Genomic DNA, 20,594 nt, shown 5'->3' on the forward strand with positions numbered 1-20,594 from the left:
TTTGCAGGGGTTGGAACCACCAAGCCCTGGGAGCTCCCATTTCTGCATCCACATTGAATCTGCTCAGTAAGATGGAAACCGCAGAGGACAATGAATAGATGTTTAACTTCTGCCTGATATAATAAGCAGGGAAGAGGACCTGAGACGCAACCATCCCACCTTCCAGTGGGACAAACTTGAGGGCAGGCGCTGATTTAAGCCCTTGCTCCAAGCTCAGAGCTGGAGAGCGAGTTGCTAAACCAGCAGCCTGAGACACAGCAGAATCCACCGTGCTGGGGAAAACAATCCTAAATCCAAGCTGAGTCACCCAAAGGTGCAACTGCTTCTGCTGGCAGCGGGGAGCCCTACAGAGCTTGGGATACAACATGCAATAGCTGGGAGGAAGCGAGGAAATGTTCCCTCATTGGTATGCAAACAGCAGCCAGCACGCCCTGCTTCCTCGCGCTGTTATTAATGCTGTAGTGCCTTGTCAAACACCAGCCGCGTCCTGCGTACAGCGCGTACCCTACACAGAGCGCATATTTTAACAGGGTATTTTTATCCAAGTGCAAGCACAACACTGTCAGCTCTAAACCTGGAGCTGCAGCAAAGGGGAAGAACATCTCCTCCCAGCACTTGGTGCTTCCCCAAAAAAAAAAAACCACAGTTCAAGGTCTCACCTCCAACTCACCAAGTAATAAATGAAAGCTCGTGGCCCCTTCCAGCTCCATGCCTGATGAGCAGAGGTTCAAACACGCCACTTAATGCCTTCGTGGCTGCCCCATCCCTGGAGGGGTTCAAGGCCAGGTTGGATGGGGCTTGGAGCCCCTGATCCAGTGGGAGGTGTCGGGGTGGACGGGCTTCGAGGTCCCCTCTGACCCAAACCATTCCATGACTCTATGAATCACAAGCCAGCCACTCAAGGCCCTGCAAAGCCCTCGGCAACATCTTTATTCCAGAACCCAAAGAGGTACAAAGAGCATTTCTTCAGTGTAGCTCCAGGGGAGGAGTCCTCATTAGGATTCCTTTGATCTGGGGGATTCAGGAAAGCACTGATCATGTTCCCTTCTGGGCAGGCTCATGTTTGACTTTTCCTGAAGGCCTCTGGACATACGTTAAATGAGTCCAACCAGGATTCTTATGCTTCAAAATCTGTACGCAGATCTTTCCCTTCAAGGCGCACACACCCCACAACAGAATAGAATCATAGAATCATGGAATCAAGGTTGGAAAAGAACTCTAAGCTCATCCAGTCTACCCAACAGCCCAACCCCACCCACCATGCCTGCTAAACCATGTCCCAAAGTGCCATGGCCACACCGTTTTTGAACCCCACCTGGGATGGAGCCTTCCCCACTGCCCTGGGCAGCACCCAGCACCTTCACCACTCTCTCAGAGAAGAGGTTTTTCCCAATATCCAATCTAAACCTTCCCTGCCGCAACTTGAGGCCATTTCCTCTCATCCTAAAATACACTATTGTGTCCAATAAAACCAGGCACATAAGGACTCCAGATTCCACTCCAGCACCCCAGTTAAAGTATCCTAGAATAATTTCTTTATCTGATAGAACCCAATTTTAAGGACAGACACAAACCTTTTGTTAACATTACGCCTTCGTTACCACAAACGGCTCTGCAGAAGAGGGAACTACGCCAATCAGACACATGGGTGGAGGAGACGCAAGGTTTTCCATCTGCAAGAGCAGCCTATGGATTTTCTACAGATTTCAGAGCCAGGACAAGGCAGCCAGGCTGTAACTGGCTTCAGTTGATCTTTTCGCAAGCTGTAACACATTTTACCCAGAGCTGAGCAACGCTAACTGATATGAAATGCCTGCCCATCAAGTCATTACTTCACAGGATCAGTGAAAGCGTGGAGAAAAGTATCTCCATCCCAATGGGACCAGGCTGCAGAAAGGCACCTGATCTGGAGACAAACAGTCTGCACGAGCAGCAGTCACGAAAACTGAATCCTACTCATCCCATGGAACAGGGTGGCTATGTCACCTCTCGGGACTTTAAGAGGTTGAACTTTAGAGGTTACAATAAAAATAACATTCTTTCTACCTTTAAAAGGAATAAAAAGAGGAAAAAATGTCATACTGCATATGGAATGCCTTTGAAGGGGATGTGGTCCCTACTTGCTCACCAATTCCAGGCTCACTGCGGCACAGAAATGCAGGGGGTGTCAGGTTTGCCAGACCACATCAGCAAGCATTTGCCCTTCAGTTTTAGGTTTACAACTCTCTCTGTGTACATAACACTAAGCAGCAAAAGAAACAAGCCAAGCAACTACCACAACCACAACACCAGAAGCTGCCTACAGCATGCAAAGCTTAGGTGACATCACACAAGCAGGACAGCGATGCCAGCACCATCTATCACCTCTCCCAGGCTGCCAGCTGCCTCTGCAGGACTCCTCCGGGGCTGGAGATGATCAGCACCAGCTAACCAGCAGCCGCTGCGTTCCTCCTCTGCTCTGCTCTTCTCCTAGAGGGTGGGGTAACACATCCAGTAGCAAGGAATTCCACACCACCTTCCCAAGGGTCACTGGGTTGTGACAGGTCACCACGCTGCGTCACCCACCATGTGGGCCCCCAGAGCAGGCAGCTCTCCAGCCAAACAGCTTCCCAACCTCTGCTCTGGAGCCCACAGATCCCGATTCCCAAACAAATTGTTTATTCTCCACGTGCTTTCCTGTTGCTGCTTTTCCTGTTGGCCTGCCTGGTGAGCTCCCTGCTCCACCAGACCCTCCCCAGCTCCGGATTCCACGAGCTGTGGCTCAACTCTGGCTATTCCCAGCCACAGGGGAGGGCAAGACTATGAAGACAGCAGCATTTCCACCCCTGTCACCGCTCACCCCTGTATTTTACGGCTGTCCTTGTTCCCTGGGAGCCAGCGGCACCGTTTCCTGCACGCACATCTCCCAGTGACACCCAAGCTGTGTTGCTCAATGTTTATTTACAGACGGCTCCTTTCACACATCTCCATCTGGTAAGAAAGCCTGGGAGGGTAATTTCCCACCACACAAAAGACCCCTGTGCCTCCTGGTGTTTTCACAGAGGCCAACCTGTACAGAAGGCAGCACATCAAACCTTCCCAGTTTCAGGCACCGCACCAGGGGGTCCCTCCTGCTGCCAGGGTGCCCTTTCCGCACCCATCCAGGGATGTTTCCAGACCTTTTCCTTCTCATGCACCTTCCAGCAGCATCCCCAAGCCCTTTTTGTATTTCAGAGCAGTCTCACATGCCTGTAGCAACTATTCCATACAGGAATTCAGAAGGCAAGGAAGCTGGGTTCAGGCAAGAGCTAAACCCAGAAGTGGCCAAGCTGCCTACAAGAGCCCCTCTTGGATTGAACTCCCACAAGAGCCTCACACCTCAAGTCCTCCAGCATCTGCCTTGGGTTTTGTTTTCAGCATCTTTCTCCAGTTAACCTCCTCCTTGCTCCAGAAGAGCCCGCTCAAGGGGGTAGTGTTTCTTCCCATTTATTCTCCCTCTCCCAGATGCTCCCAGCACCTTCCATGCCACCTCTGCTCCCACCCAAAATCCCCACATCACAGCAAGTTGCTAAAACCTAATGCTTCTCATACAATCACAGAAGGGACCCTAAAGCCCACCCAGCCATCATCCCCCCACCACGAGCAGGGACACCTCAACTGGATCAGGTCTCTCAAGGCCGATCCAGGGGGTGCACAGAGCCCAGTTTTGCGTCACTTCACCCCATTTCTGCTTAGATTTCCCCCCCTGCTATAGGAACACTTCTCTGTACTTAAAGAAGCCGGAGAATAGCTTCAGCTGCAGGCTGGGACGCTCAGTGGAACGCTTTTCTACCGCCATCTCATGGAACTACAAGGAAATTTACTTTCCAGTGAGGCACAAATATCATCAGGACTAAGACATCACCCATCTGCGTTACCAGATCCTGGCTGCGGGGCAGCAATTGCCCTTTCATAGAGTTTCCTGAAGCCCTGCCACACCAAATAGCTAAGACAGCTCTTTGTTCCCAAAAACATTAACATTTTGGTGACGAATTGGGCTGCTTGTTGTTTGGAGAGGAGAGATTCGGGTTTTTTCTTTTACATCCTCTTCAGCAGAAGCCTTTGCAGCCTCTGCCCCGCGCTGTGAATGGGCTCTCCAGCAAAGCACTTCACAGCTTAATATTCGTGTGCTGTCAAAAGGATAATGGAAATAGCGTCGAACACTTAAAAAGAAATTAATTTGCCTTTCAGATACCGGAACAGAATTTTCAAAGCGGTGAGAAAGGATTAATGTCAGCACAAACAGTTGGGCTGAACCACCAGAGCTGCTTGCGACGCGCTTCCCTTTGTGCCCTTGTCATCCTAAGCCTGATCAGCGCTGAGGCGGCACAGACAGAGAACACTCACAGGGAAGGCAAAGTGTCTGCACGAGGCCACATGTGCACTGAAGCCCTTGCTGACGCTCTGGACTGAGACACAGAATTGATCAGCAGTGCAGGAAGAAAGAACAGTGTTTAGGGTGCTACTGGAAATCCATGCGGACCATGACCAAGCTTACAGAATCATCAAATCATTAAGGTTGGAAAAGCCCTCCGAGCTCATCCAGTCCAACCATCAGCCTGATCTCACCATTCCTGCTAAATCATGACCCAGTGTGCCACAGCCACACGGCTTTTTAACCCCCCCAGGGATGGAGACTCCACACCCCTGTCCTGGGCAGCCCCTGCTAGGACTCACAACAAAGACATTTCCCCAATACCCAACCTGAACCCCGACTGGTGAAACTTAAACCCATTTTCTTTCACCCTATTGCCTGCTACTTGGGAGAACAGCCCCACGCCCACTTCACCACAACCTCAGCCTTCTCTTCTCCAGGCTTAACAGTCCCAGATCCCTCAGCTGCTCCAGGAACCTCTGCTCTCCAGACCCTTCCTCAGCCCTGTTCCCTTTTCCAGACATGCTCCAGTCTCTCAATACCTTTCAGTGAGTGGCCCAGAATTCAAGATGCAGCCTCACCAGTGCCAAAGTGGGGATGATCCCTTCCCTACTCCTGCTGGCCACACCATGGCTGATCCAACCAGGGAACTGTTGGCCTTCTTGGCCACTGCTGGCTCATGCTCAGCCACTGTCAACTAGTACCCTCTTCCATACATCCTTACCTCGGAATCAAAGCTGCCTCCCATGGTGCTGACATCCATGTGCAGGTTTTTGAATAGTCTTAGTGTCCCACGGAGGCTCTACGGGTGTTGAAAAAGGAGATGGAGAGCTTTGAGTTCTTGCTTCTGCAATCCCACACGAGGAACAGGGGGTTCCCAGTCAATGGGACAGGGCAGCAGAGCCAAAGCCACGTGCCAAGGCAACGTGACCACAGCCAATTAGTTTTGGAAAAACATCACAGCAGAAAATGTAGAGGGAGTACAAGGAGAAAACAGGATTAGATACTTTCTGGTGACCAAACACACAGAGACAATGCAGCACAAACCAAAGCCCAGCGTCCAGCAGAACAGCCCCAGTCAATCAGCTGTTAACGGGGGAGCACCACTGTTTGCTTTCCCTTGAGGCTGCATGCACTATGGTTACCGACACACATCAAACACCAAGGCACACAAACTACCTCACTCTCGCTTCCGTCCTCTTCATTTCTCCCTTTATCTAGCGCTGCCATGCTCACAGAACTCTTTTCACAGCCCAAGCCTAGAAACTTCTTGGTCTGGCTGGTGGGCTTGCAGGTCTCTGCAGGCTGTGGAGTCAAAAACAAAGGGAAGTGAGAGAGCAGCTGAAGAGAAAGGGGAGACAAACCCACTGAGGCACCAGCCAGGAGAAGGGAAGCTGCACAGTTCCGAGAAGGTGCTCAGGATTACGCCGCTACCCTTGTCCTGCTGCAGCCACAGCCAACTGGGAGATGACAGATCACAAATACTGCCGTTTAAGCTTCTGAGTATCACCGTGCCTGGGATCTGCTGTAGAGTGTGCTTTCCAGGGCGCGCTCCCAGGGAAGACTTCCCTGCCTTCCTCCTCTGGTCACAAGGCTGGAGTCCATCAAGCTCCCCATGTCCAAGGGGGGCGATCCACGAAGGATGCTGGCCGGAGGCAGCGTGAGCCCACGCAGCGGCCCCTGGACAGGGGCTAGCGGGGTGCCTGAGAACTGAAGCAGAAGGACTCACTGATGGGAGAGCACGGGTGGGTGCACAGTTTACATGTCTTAGCTCAGAGAAGGAGAAAACGCTCTCCTCTGCCACATCAGCTGGTGATACTCAACCCATGACCACAGAAAAGACACTCGCAAAAGCCCCCCACCCGGCTATCACCAGCACGCGAGACATGTAAGGAACAGTGGTCTGATTTACTCACACATTCTGCCTTCCAAAGACTGATCTGAACGGAGCAACCTCCTTTACAGCAGCGAGGCGGTTCAGAATATCATCAGGCATTACTCCAAATTCAAAGCAAGAGACCAAGAGCCATGCCAGTAGCTCACACACCTGCACATGCCCACACAGCATCCACGAGGAGAGGCTCCGACCCAGCGTCACAGCCCCGAGGGCAAATGTACATCCTCTTGCTTGAGAAAGGCAATTCAAACCTTTCTCCATTTTTCCTTTATTTAAGGAGGCACAGAGTCCATTTCTGAAGGTACCAGGCACAGATAAGGGAGAGCTGGCTGTGACTGACGGTTTCTTATATCACAGAATGGTTTGGGTTGGAAGGGACCTTCAAGATCACTCAGTTCCAACCCCTCCTACCATGAGAACCAAAAATTCACCTTAACCAACTCACTCACTCAGGGACTCAAGACAGAGCAAACAAAATGAAGCTAAAAACAGCTGAGCAAGCTATTCCCTCTCAATTTAGATTGGGAGATCTCCAGACAGACTCTGTAGCACTTACTACAAAGCCTTAGAGCCAAAGTTAAAGACAATTTTGTATTTGATGCTGCCATCCCACTCGATTCACTGCCCATCGCCTGGTTTTGAGCTCAGAGGGCACTTTGTATCCTTGCAGTTGAAGCTCTATGCCCTGAATGACAACACAAGGCACCATCCTTCCCCATGGAGATTTATCCCTTTACTGGATAACGGAAGGTAGGAATTGTGTGCTATTTCTTGGGAAATAAAGGGAATTTGGTTATAGATCCCAACAGCAAAAGCACGTCTCGCATCCCTGTTCAATGTCTGGATACCAAAGCAACAAACAGACACTGCATAAACACGATATGTTGCCTCTCCAAGGAAGAAAAATCTTTCCAGCACTCCAAATATCCACGCCCAGCACGCCTGGCCAGTGCCACATCCTTCCCAGCTCCAGCACCACAGGGCTGCGGCACCACCACTCCAGGTATACCCTTCCCAGCTCCCATGGCCCCACTTCCACTGGATTTCCAGCCAACTCGAAGCCCTGCTGGACGAGATCCCTCCTCAAGGGATCATTCTGCTCCCGAAGCCGTAACAGCTCAGCCCCTCCAGTTCCCAGCCCCCTGTCCATCCTCCCGCAGCGGCACCGCAGGCAGAGGCTCCTCACCAGGCCTCGCTTCAGTGACTGCTTCTCCTTCTTCTCTTTCTTCTCTTTCTTTCCCTTCTTCTTTTTCTCCTTCTTTTTCAAGCTGCTGAGAGCCCGCAGCTTCTCCCTCTCCTGAATGACCAGCTCCCTGTAGTGATCATCGCTGGGGTGATCCCACGAGGACTGCCCGTTGGCAAAGTTGAAGTAGTAGACCTCGCCGGTGACATCCTCGCTGCAAAAATGGGGTGAAAAATGAGAATAGCTGGGGAATAACGCACTGCGGTCCCCTCACCAGCTGGGATCCTGCTCTGCCACCAACACAAGCCAGAGGGAAGGGCAGGAGAGGGAATCACACGGAATAGCTGCCAACAGAGCTCTCACCAGGGCTTCCACTCGGGTGGTAACACGGCCATGATGCCCTCCCTGGCCAGCCACAGCAGCTCCGGCTCCTTCTCAGGGTCAATCCCAATCCCCTGAGCATAATCAAGGACTTCTAGAGAAACAGAAGAGGAATCTGAGGAGATAGTCCTACACCAGGCACTACGCAATAAAACCAACCTCCCCAGCTAAAGCAACGGGCACACCGGGAAACCCTGACCCCAAAACAAAGCATGATGTGAGCAGGGAGACAGACAGCAAAACAGTTTTTACCTCTGCAACCAAAAAGCTAGTTTTTCAGCTCTGCCCTCTACAAAATCCCACTTATCCTACCGCCTCCACTCCTGCTCTCTGCAATTCCCATTTCCTTACTAGACCCGCATGCTCAAATCCCTCATCACCGCTACCAAGAGGCACCAGTTACCTTGTTCGCTGGGGACGTACGTCTCGTCGACTATTTCCTCCAGAATGATCTGGCCACCAGCGCGCGTCACCTGTCCCGCCATGGCTCCTTGTGCCCAGCAACACGAAAAGAAGCGACAAAACCCACAATGAGCTTCTCCACTCGGCTTACAGGGCTCGCACTGAGGTACATGCAGCAAAACCGAATCAAAGACCTTCCACACAGGCTCCGCGGGGGCTGCGGAAGCCAGGAGCAGAGCTCAAGTGGCACAGAAGTTATCATCAGAGCCTCCGCAGGCTTTCAGGCTTCTACGGAGGAGATGAGCACTTGCTTCAGGCACTTTTTTCACTGTCAAAAATTAAGCTGAAAGGGAAGAAAGAGAAAGCAGGGAGTTCTCTCAGGGCACAGCTCTTGGAGAGGTAGAAACAGCGCTGCCCAGGGACAAGGCAGTGGCCTCTCCCCGCTTCCCAGAGGGCATTCCAGAAGCAATAAAAGGATCCTAATCGAGTGCATCCCCTTCCTGAAGGGCTGCTTGGCGTTTAACTCTGACTGCATGCAATGATCCAGAGCTGGGCTCTCCAGTAAGTGAACTTTCTCACCCCAAACACCCCTAGCTGTGGCTGTGCATGCCCACAGCTAGAATCATGGAATGAGGTGGGTTGGAAAGGACCTCAGAGCCCATCCCGTTCCACCCCCTGCCATGGGGATCAGAATCCTCACCCTCATTCTGCTGGCCAGCCTTTTTTTTGGCCAGCATTAGCCCCAGGCATGTGGGGAGCTGGGCCAGGTGAGTGAAGAGGGTCCCTCCAGCTGCACCAGGTCAGCACAAGGACTAGGGGAGGCTGTGAAGCCACAGCAGGACCAGAACGATCCCCCTTCCCATCCTGCTCCTCAAACACACTAGAACAGCAAAGTCAGATGGGCTTTTACCTTAAAACTCAAAAATAGCCAGTGCACAAAGGATGACCCTTGCTTTCCTCACAGGATTCAGGGGGCTGTGGCACCTGCTCCTTGTCTGGGCAGTGATGGGAGCAGTCTGAGCCTTGTTATTTGATGGGAATGGTTGCACTTGATGATCCAGTGGGTCTCTTCCAACCTGGTGATTCTATGATACCCACCTGGAGTGGAATAACCACAGCCCTGCCCATACCAGAGCCTTCCCTGCCCTCTTCACCTCTCGCTGTCCTCAGCCCACTCCATACTTACACCTCTTACGCAAAGCCGGTCTCAAAAGCAGCAATTAATCCTGGCAACTCCAGGACACACGGAACCCAACCAGCATCCCAGAGCTCACAACCGCTTCCAAGCTTGATACCAAAAACACTGGCAAACAAGCCTTCTAAGGCTCATTTTGGAGGTTTAGAAAGCAAGGACCTTCTATCAGCCCTGAGCAACAGGAGGAGTGATCTCCAGCAATCGTGTGCAGCCAGAGGAGCTGGGAAAGGTATTTCATAGAATCACCAGGTTGGAAGAGACCCATGAGATCATCGAGTCCAACCATTCCTATCAATCACTAACCCATGTCCCTCAGCACCTCGTCCACCCGTCCCTTAAACCCCTCCAGGGAAGGGGACTCAGCCCCCTCCCTGGGCAGCCTGTTACATCCATGTGTATAAACTCTCCCAGAAATCTTACGCACATTCTGTTACTTTCCAAAGCTGAAATGTAATGTTATTATGAACTTCACAGCAGTCAAACCTCTGGGTCATTTAGAGCTTTGGAGCCAGCGGTGCCCGACCTTGCAGTAAAGAGGGGGGAACACTGAAGCAGCAGCGATTATCGAAGAAGAGAGACCCCTGCTCAGCACAAACCACATCAAACACAAGGCGTTAACGTTTTAGACAAAGCTGCTTGGAAGAAAACGGGGTCTCAGAGGGACATTCTGTCTAACTTTCGTGAAAAATACAATTGCTTAGATGAAACCGGCTTCAGCTTTAGGTGAAATGGAAAGAACTCGAGTTTTAGCGATAGAATCAAGCGTACCTGGCTAAAGCACTGGGCTGGGGGCTCCTCTCCTCGTCCCTGGGCTCTCCCCTCGCCCCTCGGCTCTCCCCTGGCCGCTGGCAGCAGCGCTGGAGCCGCAATTCCTCACCGACTCCTCTTGGAACGCGGCTCCTCCAGCCCCGCGCGGGCATCAGCGAGGGCTGAAAGCGCCAGCCCGGGCCCATGCGGGACGCAGGCCTTGCCGGGAGGACAAACAGCTCGGGTTAATCAAACAGAAACCCAAAAAAACCTCCAAAAATCAGATTTTCCCACCTATTTTTTCCCCAACGCTCGGCGTGCCGGGCGCCGGGAGCGCTGCAGCACCCGGCAGGGGCGCTCCACAGCCCCCAGCCCCGCTCACCGGGCCGAGGGAACCGAGGGAACCGGAGGAACCGGGAGAGGCGCCTCCCGCTCGCCGCTTCCATGGACGCGCCCCGGTTGCCCGGAGCCGCACGGCCGCCGCCCCCACCTCCGCCTTCGAGGCCTTTATGAGCAGCATGTCCCGCCCCCCCGAGAAACGCCATTGGTCAGGGCGCGCACCGCGGCTTTTGATTGGCCTTCGGGGAGCGTCTCGGAGCCTGATTGGTCGGCGAGAGGGCGGCCCGTCTCAGTGACGTTTGCCGCGCCGCGATGCCTGCTGGGAGTTGCAGTCCGGGGAGGATTGAGGCATTTGGATTGGTCAGTGCGAGGGCCCCGCGGCGTCTGATTGGTCGGTGGGAGGGGCCGCGTCTGAGCGTCGCCTCCGCGCCGCGGGGCATGCTGGGAGTTGTAGTCCGAGGCGGGCGGCGGCGCTAGGGCATCGTGCCTGGCGTGCGGGGATCGGCGGGACCGGGCCACGGGGCCGGGTGCGGGGAGGGATCCGCGGCGGGGAGGGTCTCCCGGGCCCGCGCTCTCGAGCGCTTCCGCCGGCGGGCGGGGTGCGGACGGCGCTTTCCGGGGCGGGGAGCATCGCGTCGCGCCGCCATGGCCGGCGCCGGTACCGGGTCCTAGCGCCGCCCGCCCGCCCGGCGCCGGTACCGGGTCCTAGCGCCGCCCGCCCGCTCGGCGAGGAGGAGGAGGAGGAGGATGGCGGCGGCCCGGCCCTGGCTGCTGCTGTGCCTGGCGGCCGCCGCCGCCGCTCTGCCCGCCCTCCCGGCCCCGCCGAGCATCCGCCTGCCGCTGCGCAGCGCCCCGGCCCCGCCGCGGGCTGCCCGGGCTCGGCGGGCACCGGCGGACACCGAGCGAGGAGGCGGCGGCGGCGGCTTCGTGGGCATGATCGACAACCTGCGGGGCAAGTCCGGCCAGGGCTACTACGTGGAGATGACCGTGGGCAGCCCCCCGCAGAAGGTACGGGGGGCGGCGGAGCCGGGGGATGCTCCGCGCCGGGGATGCGGGGGAGCGGGGGGCTCCGTCCCGGGGCTCCGGTCCCCATCCATCTCACCCCGGCGCCGTCCCGGGGCTCCGGTCCCCATCCATCCCCGTCCCGGCTCCATCCCGGGGCTCCGGTCCCCATCCATCCATGTCCCGGGGCTCTGGTCCCCATCCATCCCCGTCCCGGGGCTCTAGTCCCCGTCCATCCCCCCCCGGCTCCATCCTGGGGCTCCGGTCCCCATCCATCCCCTCCCCGGCTCCATCCCACGGATACAGGGGGTCTTGGAGGCTTCGTTCTGGGGATGCGGGGATGCAGGGGGCTCGGAGGCTCCGTCCCGGGGCTCCAGTCCCACCTCATCCCCTCTGTGGCTCTGTCCTGGGGATACAGGGGGGCTCGACGGCTTCGTCTGGGGATGCAGGGATGCGGGGGAGCTCTGCGGCTCCATCCCGGGGGCGCAGCGGGGCTCTGGTCCCACTCCATCCCCTCTGTGGCTCTGTCCTGGGGGCGCAGGGGGGCTCTGGTCCCACTCCATCCCCTCTGTAGCTCTGTCCTGGGGGCGCAGGGGGGCTCGACGGCTCCATCCCCTCCATGGCTCCATCCCGGAGCTCCAGGGATGCAGGAGGGCTCTGCGGGTGCCGCTCTGGGTGCACATCCCTGGTACCATTCCCATTCCCCTCGTTCCCGCGATGCTCATGTGGGTTTTTTTGTTGCTTTTGGGTGAATTCTGGCTGGCAAAGGTGACTCCTGCTTCTCCTGGGTGTTGCGTGTGCCTCCCCGTTCCCAGGCTGCATCCCTGCCCGCATCCCAGATGAAGGATGCACCGTGTGGGTGGGAATGTGGCCGGTTCAGAGAGGGAGAAGGGAGATTTATTAGATATTAGCATGAAATTCCTTATTGTGAAGGCGGAAAGACCCTGGCCCAGGTTGTCCCATCCCTGGAGGGGTTCAAGGCCAGGTTGGATGGGGCTTGGAGCCCCCGATCCAGTGGGAGGTGTCTCTGCCCACGGAACTGGACGGGCTTGGAGGTCCCTTCCCACCCAAACCATTCCATGATTCCATACGCAGGCACAAGGGATGCACATGACGAGCCGTGCTTGGCGCGTTCCTCCCGGCACAGCGCCGCACGCATCTGCTGCCTGCCTGGCTCCGCGGGCCACTCCACCTCCTCAGATTTTCCAGAGCTGGCTCTTCCAGGGGCTCCCGTGCTACTCGTCGCTGTGTGGGAGTCCGGGAAAGGCAGCGTGTGGGGAGCCAGGGATGGAGGAGCAGCCAGTGGGGTGGGCAGAGCGGGAGCTGGTTCATCCCTGGCCTCGGCTGCTCCATCTTTTCTCCAGCATCCGCAGAGCCGCGTGGCACAGGACGGGGACCAAGGGCCACACGCAGCCCGGGGTGCACCAGCTCCTCCTCTCTTTTATGGGTGAGATTGTGGAGGTTCCAGCTGCCGAACCCTCCTGCATCCTTACATCCACTCCTCGAATCCTGGGGTCAGTTCTGGGCCCCTCACCTCAAGAAGGATGTTGAGGCTCTGGAGCGAGTCCAGAGAAGAGAACGGAGCTGGTGAAGGGGCTGGAGAACAAGAGGAGCGGCTGAGAGAGCTGGGGGTGTTTAGCCTGGAGAAGAGGAGGCTGAGGGGAGACCTCATTGCTCTCTCCAACTACCTGAAAGGAGGTTGTGGAGAGGAGGGAGCTGGGCTCTTCTCCCCAGTGACAGGGGACAGGACGAGAGGGAATGGCCTCAAGCTCCACCAGGGGAGGGTCAGGATGAACATTAGGAAAAAATTTTTCAGGGAAAAGGTCATTGATCCCTGGCAGAGGCTGCCCAGGGAGGGGGTTGAGTCACCTTCCCTGGAGGGGTTTAAGGGACGGGTGGACGAGGCGCTGAGGGACATGGGTTAGTGATTGATGGGAATGGTTGGACTCGATGATCCGGTGGGTCTCTTCCAACCTGGTGATTCTATGATTCTATTCTATGATTCTTAGGCTCGTTTCAACCACCCTGCACAGCAAACCTGGCGTTCAAGGGTCCGTGCTCCCCCTCTTCACGTGCTGCCACCCACCACGTAGGCTGGTGCTGCCGAAGCTGCTGGCACCCACGCTCTGGAATAAGGGCTGGCTCGGTCCTGGGTGCCTGGCCGTGAGCCGTGGGTGGGCGAGCATCGCCGCACAATCCGGAGGGGCTTTGCGCTTTATTCCTTGCCGCGGCAGGGTCTGCTGAGGGGAAAAAGGGAGGAGATTATTCCTACAATCCAGTGTCAGATGCGATTTCGTCATCCAGCCCCGGTGGAGCGTCTCCCTGGGACCTGCCACGTGTCGCGGCCGGCGGATAATTCCCGTGGGAGCCACCTGTTTGCAGGTGCTCCCGCGTTCCCGAGCCCGGCAACGCGTTTCGGCAGCGTTTCCCAGCCTTGGACTCCATCCAGGTGCGAACGTGGCGGGTGCGTGTGTGTTTGCTGGAGCAAAATCCCTCCCGGCGTTGTAATGGAATTTAAAGATTCCCGTGGAAGAGCGTGGCCGTGTGGATGCAGGGAATTGGAGAGAGGGTTTATCCACAGGGGTGAGCGCATGGATAGCGAAGGCTTGGTGCTCTCCACCCCGGGGGCAGCACGAGGGCACGCGGCGTGCGGAGCCGGAGCTGCTGAGGTGCCCGGAGCGGTTGTCACTTCCAGGGAGCCGAGGACGGGTTTCACGCAGCGTCATCACCACACGTGTCCTGGCCTCACCGGCTCACGCCTTGCGTCTTCGCCCGGGCTGAGTCTCTCAAGGATGGGACCAGCAGGGCGAGGGAGGGGATTCTGCCCCCCTGCTCCATCCTGGTGACGCCTCACCTGGGTCCTGGGTCCAGTTCTGGAGTCCTCAGCGCAGGAAGGACATGGAGCTGTTGGAGCGAGGCCAGAGGAGGCCATGGAGATGATCTGGGGGCTGGAGAACCTTCTGTATGAGGACAGGCTGAGAGAGCTGGGGTTGCTCAGCCTGAGGAAGAGAAGGCTCCAGGGAGACCTTAGAGCAGCTTCCAGTGCTGAAAGGGGCTCCAGGAAAGCTGGGGAGGGGCTCTTGATCAGGGAGGGCAGGGATAGGACAAGGGGGAATGGTTTTAAGCTGAAAGAGGGGAGATTGAGATGGGATCTCAGGAAGAAATGTTTTGCTGTGAGGGTGGGGAGACCCTGGTTGCCCAGAGCAGTGGTGGCTGCCCCATCCCTGGAGGGGTTCAAGGCCAGGTTGGATGGGGCTTGGAGCCCCTGATCCAGTGGGAGGTGTCCCTGCCCATGGCAGAGGGTGAAACTGGATGGGCTTTGAGGTCCCTTCCAACCCAAACTCTTCTATGATTCTATGACTCAGGCGACTGCAGCCCAGTGCCGGGGCAATTAGCACGACTTATTAACCTCCTTCCTCTCCCCTAGGATCCCACAGGTCAAGCACTGCAGGCTGGGATGATGCTGGGAGTCAGAGCTCCCCAGGAGCCCCACTCCATCCCATCCCTCCGTCCTCGCGGGCTGGAGGAGCCGCAGGCAGGGTTCAGCTGGGGCCAGGCTGCGGCTAGCCGGCTCCCTGCCCTGCCGGGCTGCTTGCCAAACCCGGCCTGTGAGCTGGTAATCCAGGACACAGGCAGAAACGGATCGGGAGCAGAGCTCAGCATATGGACAGCCGATTAGCCGACCCAGCAACCCGCAGCAGCTCCTGTGCCCATTCGCACCTGCAAAGTGGGGTTCCCGGGACGGGGAGCCTGGGCACCCTGCTTGCTGCTGCTCCCCGAGCCCCACGGTGCTGAGTCCTGTTTGTGCATCCTCTGGTGCTGCTCAGCCACAGCTGATCGTGAGCCAGCAGTGGCCCAGGTGGCCAAGAGGGCAAGAGCAGCTTGGCTTGGGTCAGCCTTGGGTTGGCCAGCAGGAGCAGGGATGGTCCCCCTGCTGAGGCTGCAGCTCGGGTCCTGGGTTCAGTTTGCATCCCTCACTCCGAGGAGGATGTTGAGGGGCTGGAGAGAGTCTGGAGGAGGGAACGGAGTTGGGGAAGAGGCTGGAGAACAAGTGAGGCACCTGGGGCTGCTCAGCCTGGAGAAGAGGAGGCTGAGGGGAGACCTCATGGCTCTCTGCAGCTCCTGAAAGGGGGTTGTGAGGAGGTGGGTGCTGGGCTCTTCTCCCAAGTAACAAGGGATGGGATGAGAGGGAATGGCCTCAAGTTGCACCAGGTTTAGATTGGATGTCAGGGAAAAATATCTTCGCTGACTGAGTGGTGAAGCCCTGGTAGAGGCTGCCCAGGGCAGTGCTGGAGTCTCCATCCCTGCCAGGGTTCAAAAACCATGGAGATGTGGCACTTACAGATGTGGTTTATTTGGCACAACAGGGTTAGGCTCGCGGCTGGGCTGGCTGAGCTGAGAGGGCTTTTCCAACCTCAGGGATTCCACGATTCTTTGATTCAGCCGCGGGCACCAAGGGGCTCGCGCTGTGTTTGCTCAGTTTCTGGGCCATGTTTGCTCTTTGTGCAACACCCTGGGGTCGCTGACTCCTGCTCCCACGTCCTCTCGCTCTGCGTCTCCGAGCTGTTCCCAAGCACGGGAAAAAAAGGGCTCGGGTGGAGCGAGGAACAGGTCCTGGCACCAGCTGGGAGCGCAGAGCCAGGCTCGCTCGGCACCGCAGGGTCCCGCGGCAGTCACGAGCATCCCTGTCTCTCTTCCTTCTCCAGCTGAATATCCTGGTGGACACGGGGAGCAGTAACTTCGCCGTGGGAGCTGCACCTCACCCCTTCCTGCGGAGATACTACCAGCGGCAGCTGTGAGTACGCTGCGGGCACCGAGGGCACGGCGGCTGCTCTTGGAGATGCAGCCGCTTTCGCAGGCTGGGTCTGCGTGGTCCCTTGTGCCTGGAGCAGGAGGGACCCCGGTCCGTGGGATGGATGTTCCTGCTCAGCGATGCACGTGTGTGCTCCCCCGTCACCCGCGGGTGCCCGTTCCCCCTCTCACTCCGTCTCGCTGACACCGTTGCAGGTCCAGCACCTACCGCGACCTGCGGAAAGGCGTGTACGTGCCCTACACGCAGGGCAAGTGGGAAGGGGAGCTGGGCACCGACCTCGTCACCATCCCCCACGGCCCCAACGTCACCGTCAGAGCCAACATCGCGGCCATCACCGAGTCGGATAAATTCTTCATCAACGGCTCCAACTGGGAAGGGATCCTGGGGCTGGCGTACGCCGAGATCGCTCGGGTGAGTCCTGGCTCGTGGCCAGCCCTGCCCCAGCCCTGCCGGGCCCTGCCAGGGGTGGGGAGCTTCTTCCAGCAGGATTTGGTGCCTCTTTCCTTGCTTCCACTCGGTCCCTTGGGACACGACTTGCAGCCGTGCTGGTGACCTTGAGAACTGCACCAACAGCACATGGACCCAGCATCCCAGGTGGCCCAGCAAGGGGAGCTTCCCTGGGCACAGAGAGCCCTGGAGAAGGGAGAGAATGATGGAATGGTTTGGGTCAGAAGGGACCTAAAGCCCACACAGTTCCACCCCTGCCACGGGCAGGGACACCTCCCGCTGGATCAGGGGCTCCAAGCCCCATCCAACCTGGCCCTGAACACCTCCAGGGATGAAGCATCCATAACTTCCCTGGGCATCCTGGGCCAGGGCCTCCCCACTCTCACAGCAAAACATTTCTGCCTAAGATCTCATCTTGTTCTCCCGTCTTGCAGCTTCAAACCATTCCCCCTCATCCTCTCCCTGATCAAGTTCCCCTCCCCAGCTTTCCTGGAGCCCCTTTCAGCACTGGAAGCTGCTCTAAGGTCTCCCTGCAGCCTTCTCTGCTGGCTGAACACCCCAATTCTCCCACCTGTCCTCATATGGGAGGTGCTCCAGCCTTTGGATCATCTTTGTAGCCTCCTCTGGCCTCGCTCCAACAGCTCCATGTCCCTCCTGCGCTGACTCCAAAACTGAACGCAGGACTCCGGGTACTGATGCATCCCCGTGCTGCCTCTGCTTTCTCCTCCCACCAGCCCGACGACAGCCTGGAGCCTTTCTTTGACTCCCTGGTGAAGCAGACGCGGGTGCCCAACATCTTCTCCCTCCAGCTCTGCGGCGCAGGCTTCTCTCCCAACGAGACGGAGGCCGTGGCGTCGGTCGGGGGCAGCATGGTGAGTGCCGGGACGGGGGGACGGGGGGCTGGGGACAGCGCCTGGGGACAGCGCCTTGTCTGACCCCGCTGCAGATCATCGGTGGCATTGACCGCTCGCTGTACGTGGGGGACATCTGGTACACCCCCATCCGGAAGGAGTGGTACTACGAGGTCATCATCGTCAAGCTGGAGGTCAACGGGCAGGACCTCAACATGGACTGCAAAGAGGTGAGGGAGTTGCTGGAGGGAGCCGGGAGCGCGAAGGGAACGGGGCTGGGGTCTGGCGCTTGGCTCACTCCTTGCCCTCTACCTACCTGCAGTACAACTACGACAAGAGCATCGTGGACAGCGGCACCACCAACCTCCGGCTGCCCAAGAAGGTGTTTGAGGCTGCGGTGAAATCCATCAAAACAGCTTCTTCGGTCAGTGAGACGCGTCCCTCCCGCAGCAGGCGGGGCCGCGGGCACCAGCTGAGGGACATGGTTTAGTATTTGATAGGAATGGTTGGACTCGATGATCCGGTGGGTCTTTTCCAACCTGGTGATTCTCTGATTCTCTGCTGCCTGCGGCCCCGCTCACCTCCCCTTTCCCTCCGGCAGACGGAGAAGTTCCCAGACGGCTTCTGGCTGGGGGAGCAGCTGGTTTGCTGGCAGGTCGGCACCACCCCGTGGCACATCTTCCCGGTTTTGTCCCTCTACCTGATGGGAGAAGCCACCAACCAGTCCTTCCGCATCACCATCCTGCCCCAGGTGAGCGCTGAGCCGGAGAACAGGCTGATACTGGAGTTCTGCCCCATCCCTGGTCCCGACGGCTGCTCTCTCTCCCTGCAGCAATACCTGCGCCCGGTGGAGGACGTGGCCACCTCTCAGGACGACTGCTACAAGTTCGCCATCTCCCAGTCCTCCACGGGCACCGTCATGGGCGCCGTTATCATGGAAGGCTTCTACGTGGTCTTCGACCGCGCCCGCAAGCGGATCGGCTTTGCCGTCAGCGCCTGCCACGGTGAGGATGTGGACGAGGGGGAGAGGCGATTGCTGGCCGGGGCTCTCCGTGCGTGCTGGGCTGCGGAGCTCACGGCTCTTCCCGGCCCCGGCCTCGGGCTTTGCCGGGCCAGGAGCAGCGAGAGGCAGGCTCCCTCCTCCTCCACACATCCCCCTGCCCTCCCAAACCACCCTCGCTCCTCCGCCAGCCCCAGGACCCCCTGCCTTCCCCCCGCAGTGCACGACGAGTTCCGCTCGGCGGCGGTGGAGGGGCCCTACCTGCACTCCAACATGGAAGACTGTGGCTACAACATCCCGCAGACGGACGAGTCCACCCTGATGACCATCGCCTACGTCATGGCAGCCATCTGCGCCCTCTTCATGCTGCCCCTGTGCCTCATGGTGTTCCAGTGGCGCTGCTTCCGCTGCCTGCGGCGCGACCACGACGACTTCGCCGACGACATATCCTTGCTGAAGTGACGGCGAGCGCGGGGGCCGCGGGGCAGGGGCCGCAGCGGGGACGGGGGGCGGCGGCAGGGGCAGCTCAGACCCTCAACCCCAGCCCTCCCGGAGCCAGGAGCTCCTGTCTGGGTCAACGAGCCGGGAGCAGCCGCGGGAGCTCCAGGTTTGGGACCTACGGGAGGAGCGTGGCGGCTAGGGAGGGGGTGAAAGCACAGGAGCCCCGGCTCAGCTGCGGCACGGGGATGGGATGGGGTGTCCCTGGCTCTGCTGCCCACACCTGACCATGTCCCAACACCCTGCCTGTTCCATCTTCTCCCATCCCTGCGCCACCGCCCTGCTCCATCGCTGTGAACTCCGGAGCCTCCCGTCCCTCACCCTGGGCTTTTCGGAGCCAGAGCCGGGGATGCCAGGACGGGAGCGGCGAGATGCAGGCTCCATGCTGCTCCTCCAGACATCGCTCGCTCCGACATCTCCCATGGCATCTCTCTACCCTCCCAGTTCCCCTCAGGACTCGCTGCACACACCCTGGGACACCCCTCCTGCCTCCCAGCTCGGGGTGGGAAGGCAGCAGCGTCCCCGTGAGCTCCACGCAGCCGGGAAACCGCGGAGCTCCGGTGCCGGCTGCTCCCCAGCCCACCCACCCGACCAAAAGCCATAGGGGAGCCCGCGCCCCCGCAGCCCCGGAATCCTCTCCGCTCATTCCACGCTCCAGCTCCCGCTCACCCCGGCAGCGTGGGAACTGCATTTCATGGGTTTTTTTTATTTGTTGTATTTATTTCATTTCTTTTTTTTACGCTGCACGTCCCCAGGTCGTGCAGCCAGCGTGTACATAGCAGGTCCCGCACCGCAGGGCGTGTGGTAACAGTCGCTTCCCTCCTGTACGATACAGACCTACATCTCTATTTTTAATTCTAGATGAAAGCCACTGTCCCAAGCCCAACGGGAGGGGCTTGGTCCTGTTTGGTTTGGGGTTTTTTTAAATGTTCCCGGCCACAGCGCAAGGCCAGGGCTGGGGTGCTTCCAGAGGGGCACCTGGCATGGGGACAGGGAGGGACAGCAGGGCTGGAGCATGTGGAGCGGTGGCTCACGAGCCAAAAGGACACAGAGTACAGGATTGTCCTCATCCTGTTCCTCCGGGAGGATGTTCCGGTCTATAAAGACAAACCTCCCCTTCTCCCCGGGGAACGGGGCCACTGCAGGCTCCCATCTCCCTTCGCCTAGTGGGGACGCCCTTCAGCTCGCAGGCGGTTGCTGTCGCTTTATTTTCTTGCTTCTCTGCCTCCCCGTTGGACAGGAAAGTGCTTTGTTTTAAACATTAATTAAAAAGACAAGGTTCCTTCATGAGCGAAAGCCGGGGCCGAGCCACCAGTCCAGGTGGGAAGAGGGGATGGAGCGCTGCCGGAACGCAGTGAACACCAAGCGTAAAACTCGCTCCCGGAGCCCTGCAGTTGATTCCTTGGCTAAAGCAGCGCAGGAGGCAGGAGGAGGAAACCCACGCGG

At 57.9% G+C, this 20,594-nt stretch overlaps 2 protein-coding genes across 5 annotated transcripts in view; one reads left to right on the forward strand and one right to left on the reverse strand.

The window, feature by feature from the left end:
• Nucleotides 1-10,432, reverse strand: part of CEP164 (centrosomal protein 164) — a 34,278-nt gene extending 23,846 nt beyond the window's left edge. The window contains exons 1-8 of one of the 4 annotated variants that reach the window (XM_069876381.1): nt 10,220-10,432; nt 8,258-8,344; nt 7,837-7,948; nt 7,477-7,687; nt 5,909-6,103; nt 5,573-5,698; nt 5,118-5,195; nt 2,365-2,469 (exon numbers count right to left, since the gene is read on the reverse strand). In XM_069876381.1, coding sequence (XP_069732482.1) covers nt 2,365-2,469; nt 5,118-5,195; nt 5,573-5,698; nt 5,909-6,103; nt 7,477-7,687; nt 7,837-7,948; nt 8,258-8,339 — 909 coding nt within the window. In that variant the 5' untranslated portion in view covers nt 8,340-8,344; nt 10,220-10,432. Of the gene's footprint in view, nt 1-2,364; nt 2,470-5,117; nt 5,196-5,572; nt 5,699-5,908; nt 6,104-7,476; nt 7,688-7,836; nt 7,949-8,257; nt 8,396-10,219 lie in introns of those variants that run through there. The other 3 variants (XM_069876382.1, XM_069876384.1, XM_069876383.1) reach the window with 3 other exon arrangements.
• Nucleotides 10,433-11,145: 713 nt separating this feature from the next.
• On the forward strand, nt 11,146-20,492 carry BACE1 (beta-secretase 1). Its single transcript, XM_069876394.1, has 9 exons — nt 11,146-11,545; nt 16,246-16,334; nt 16,547-16,763; nt 17,534-17,671; nt 17,746-17,880; nt 17,973-18,074; nt 18,252-18,401; nt 18,483-18,654; nt 18,871-20,492. Exons 1-9 carry the CDS (start codon nt 11,285-11,287, stop codon nt 19,110-19,112), a joined length of 1,506 nt encoding a protein of 501 aa, XP_069732495.1. The 5' UTR covers nt 11,146-11,284; the 3' UTR covers nt 19,113-20,492.
• The last annotated feature ends 102 nt before the right edge of the window (nt 20,493-20,594 follow it).

The sequence above is a fragment of the Phaenicophaeus curvirostris genome, chromosome 25 (assembly GCF_032191515.1).
Source record: "Phaenicophaeus curvirostris isolate KB17595 chromosome 25, BPBGC_Pcur_1.0, whole genome shotgun sequence".
In the NCBI taxonomy this organism is placed as follows: domain Eukaryota; kingdom Metazoa; phylum Chordata; class Aves; order Cuculiformes; family Cuculidae; genus Phaenicophaeus; species Phaenicophaeus curvirostris.

Excerpts from the sequence above, each read along its gene's own strand:
- BACE1 (XM_069876394.1), top strand. The coding sequence starts at position 11,285 with ATGGCGGCGGCCCGGCCCTGGCTGCTGCTGTGCCTGGCGGCCGCCGCC. Across the intron at positions 16,764-17,533 it reads CGTACGCCGAGATCGCTCGG|CCCGACGACAGCCTGGAGCC; the intron begins GTGAGTCCTGGC and ends TCCTCCCACCAG. Across the intron at positions 17,672-17,745 it reads CGTCGGTCGGGGGCAGCATG|ATCATCGGTGGCATTGACCG; the intron begins GTGAGTGCCGGG and ends ACCCCGCTGCAG.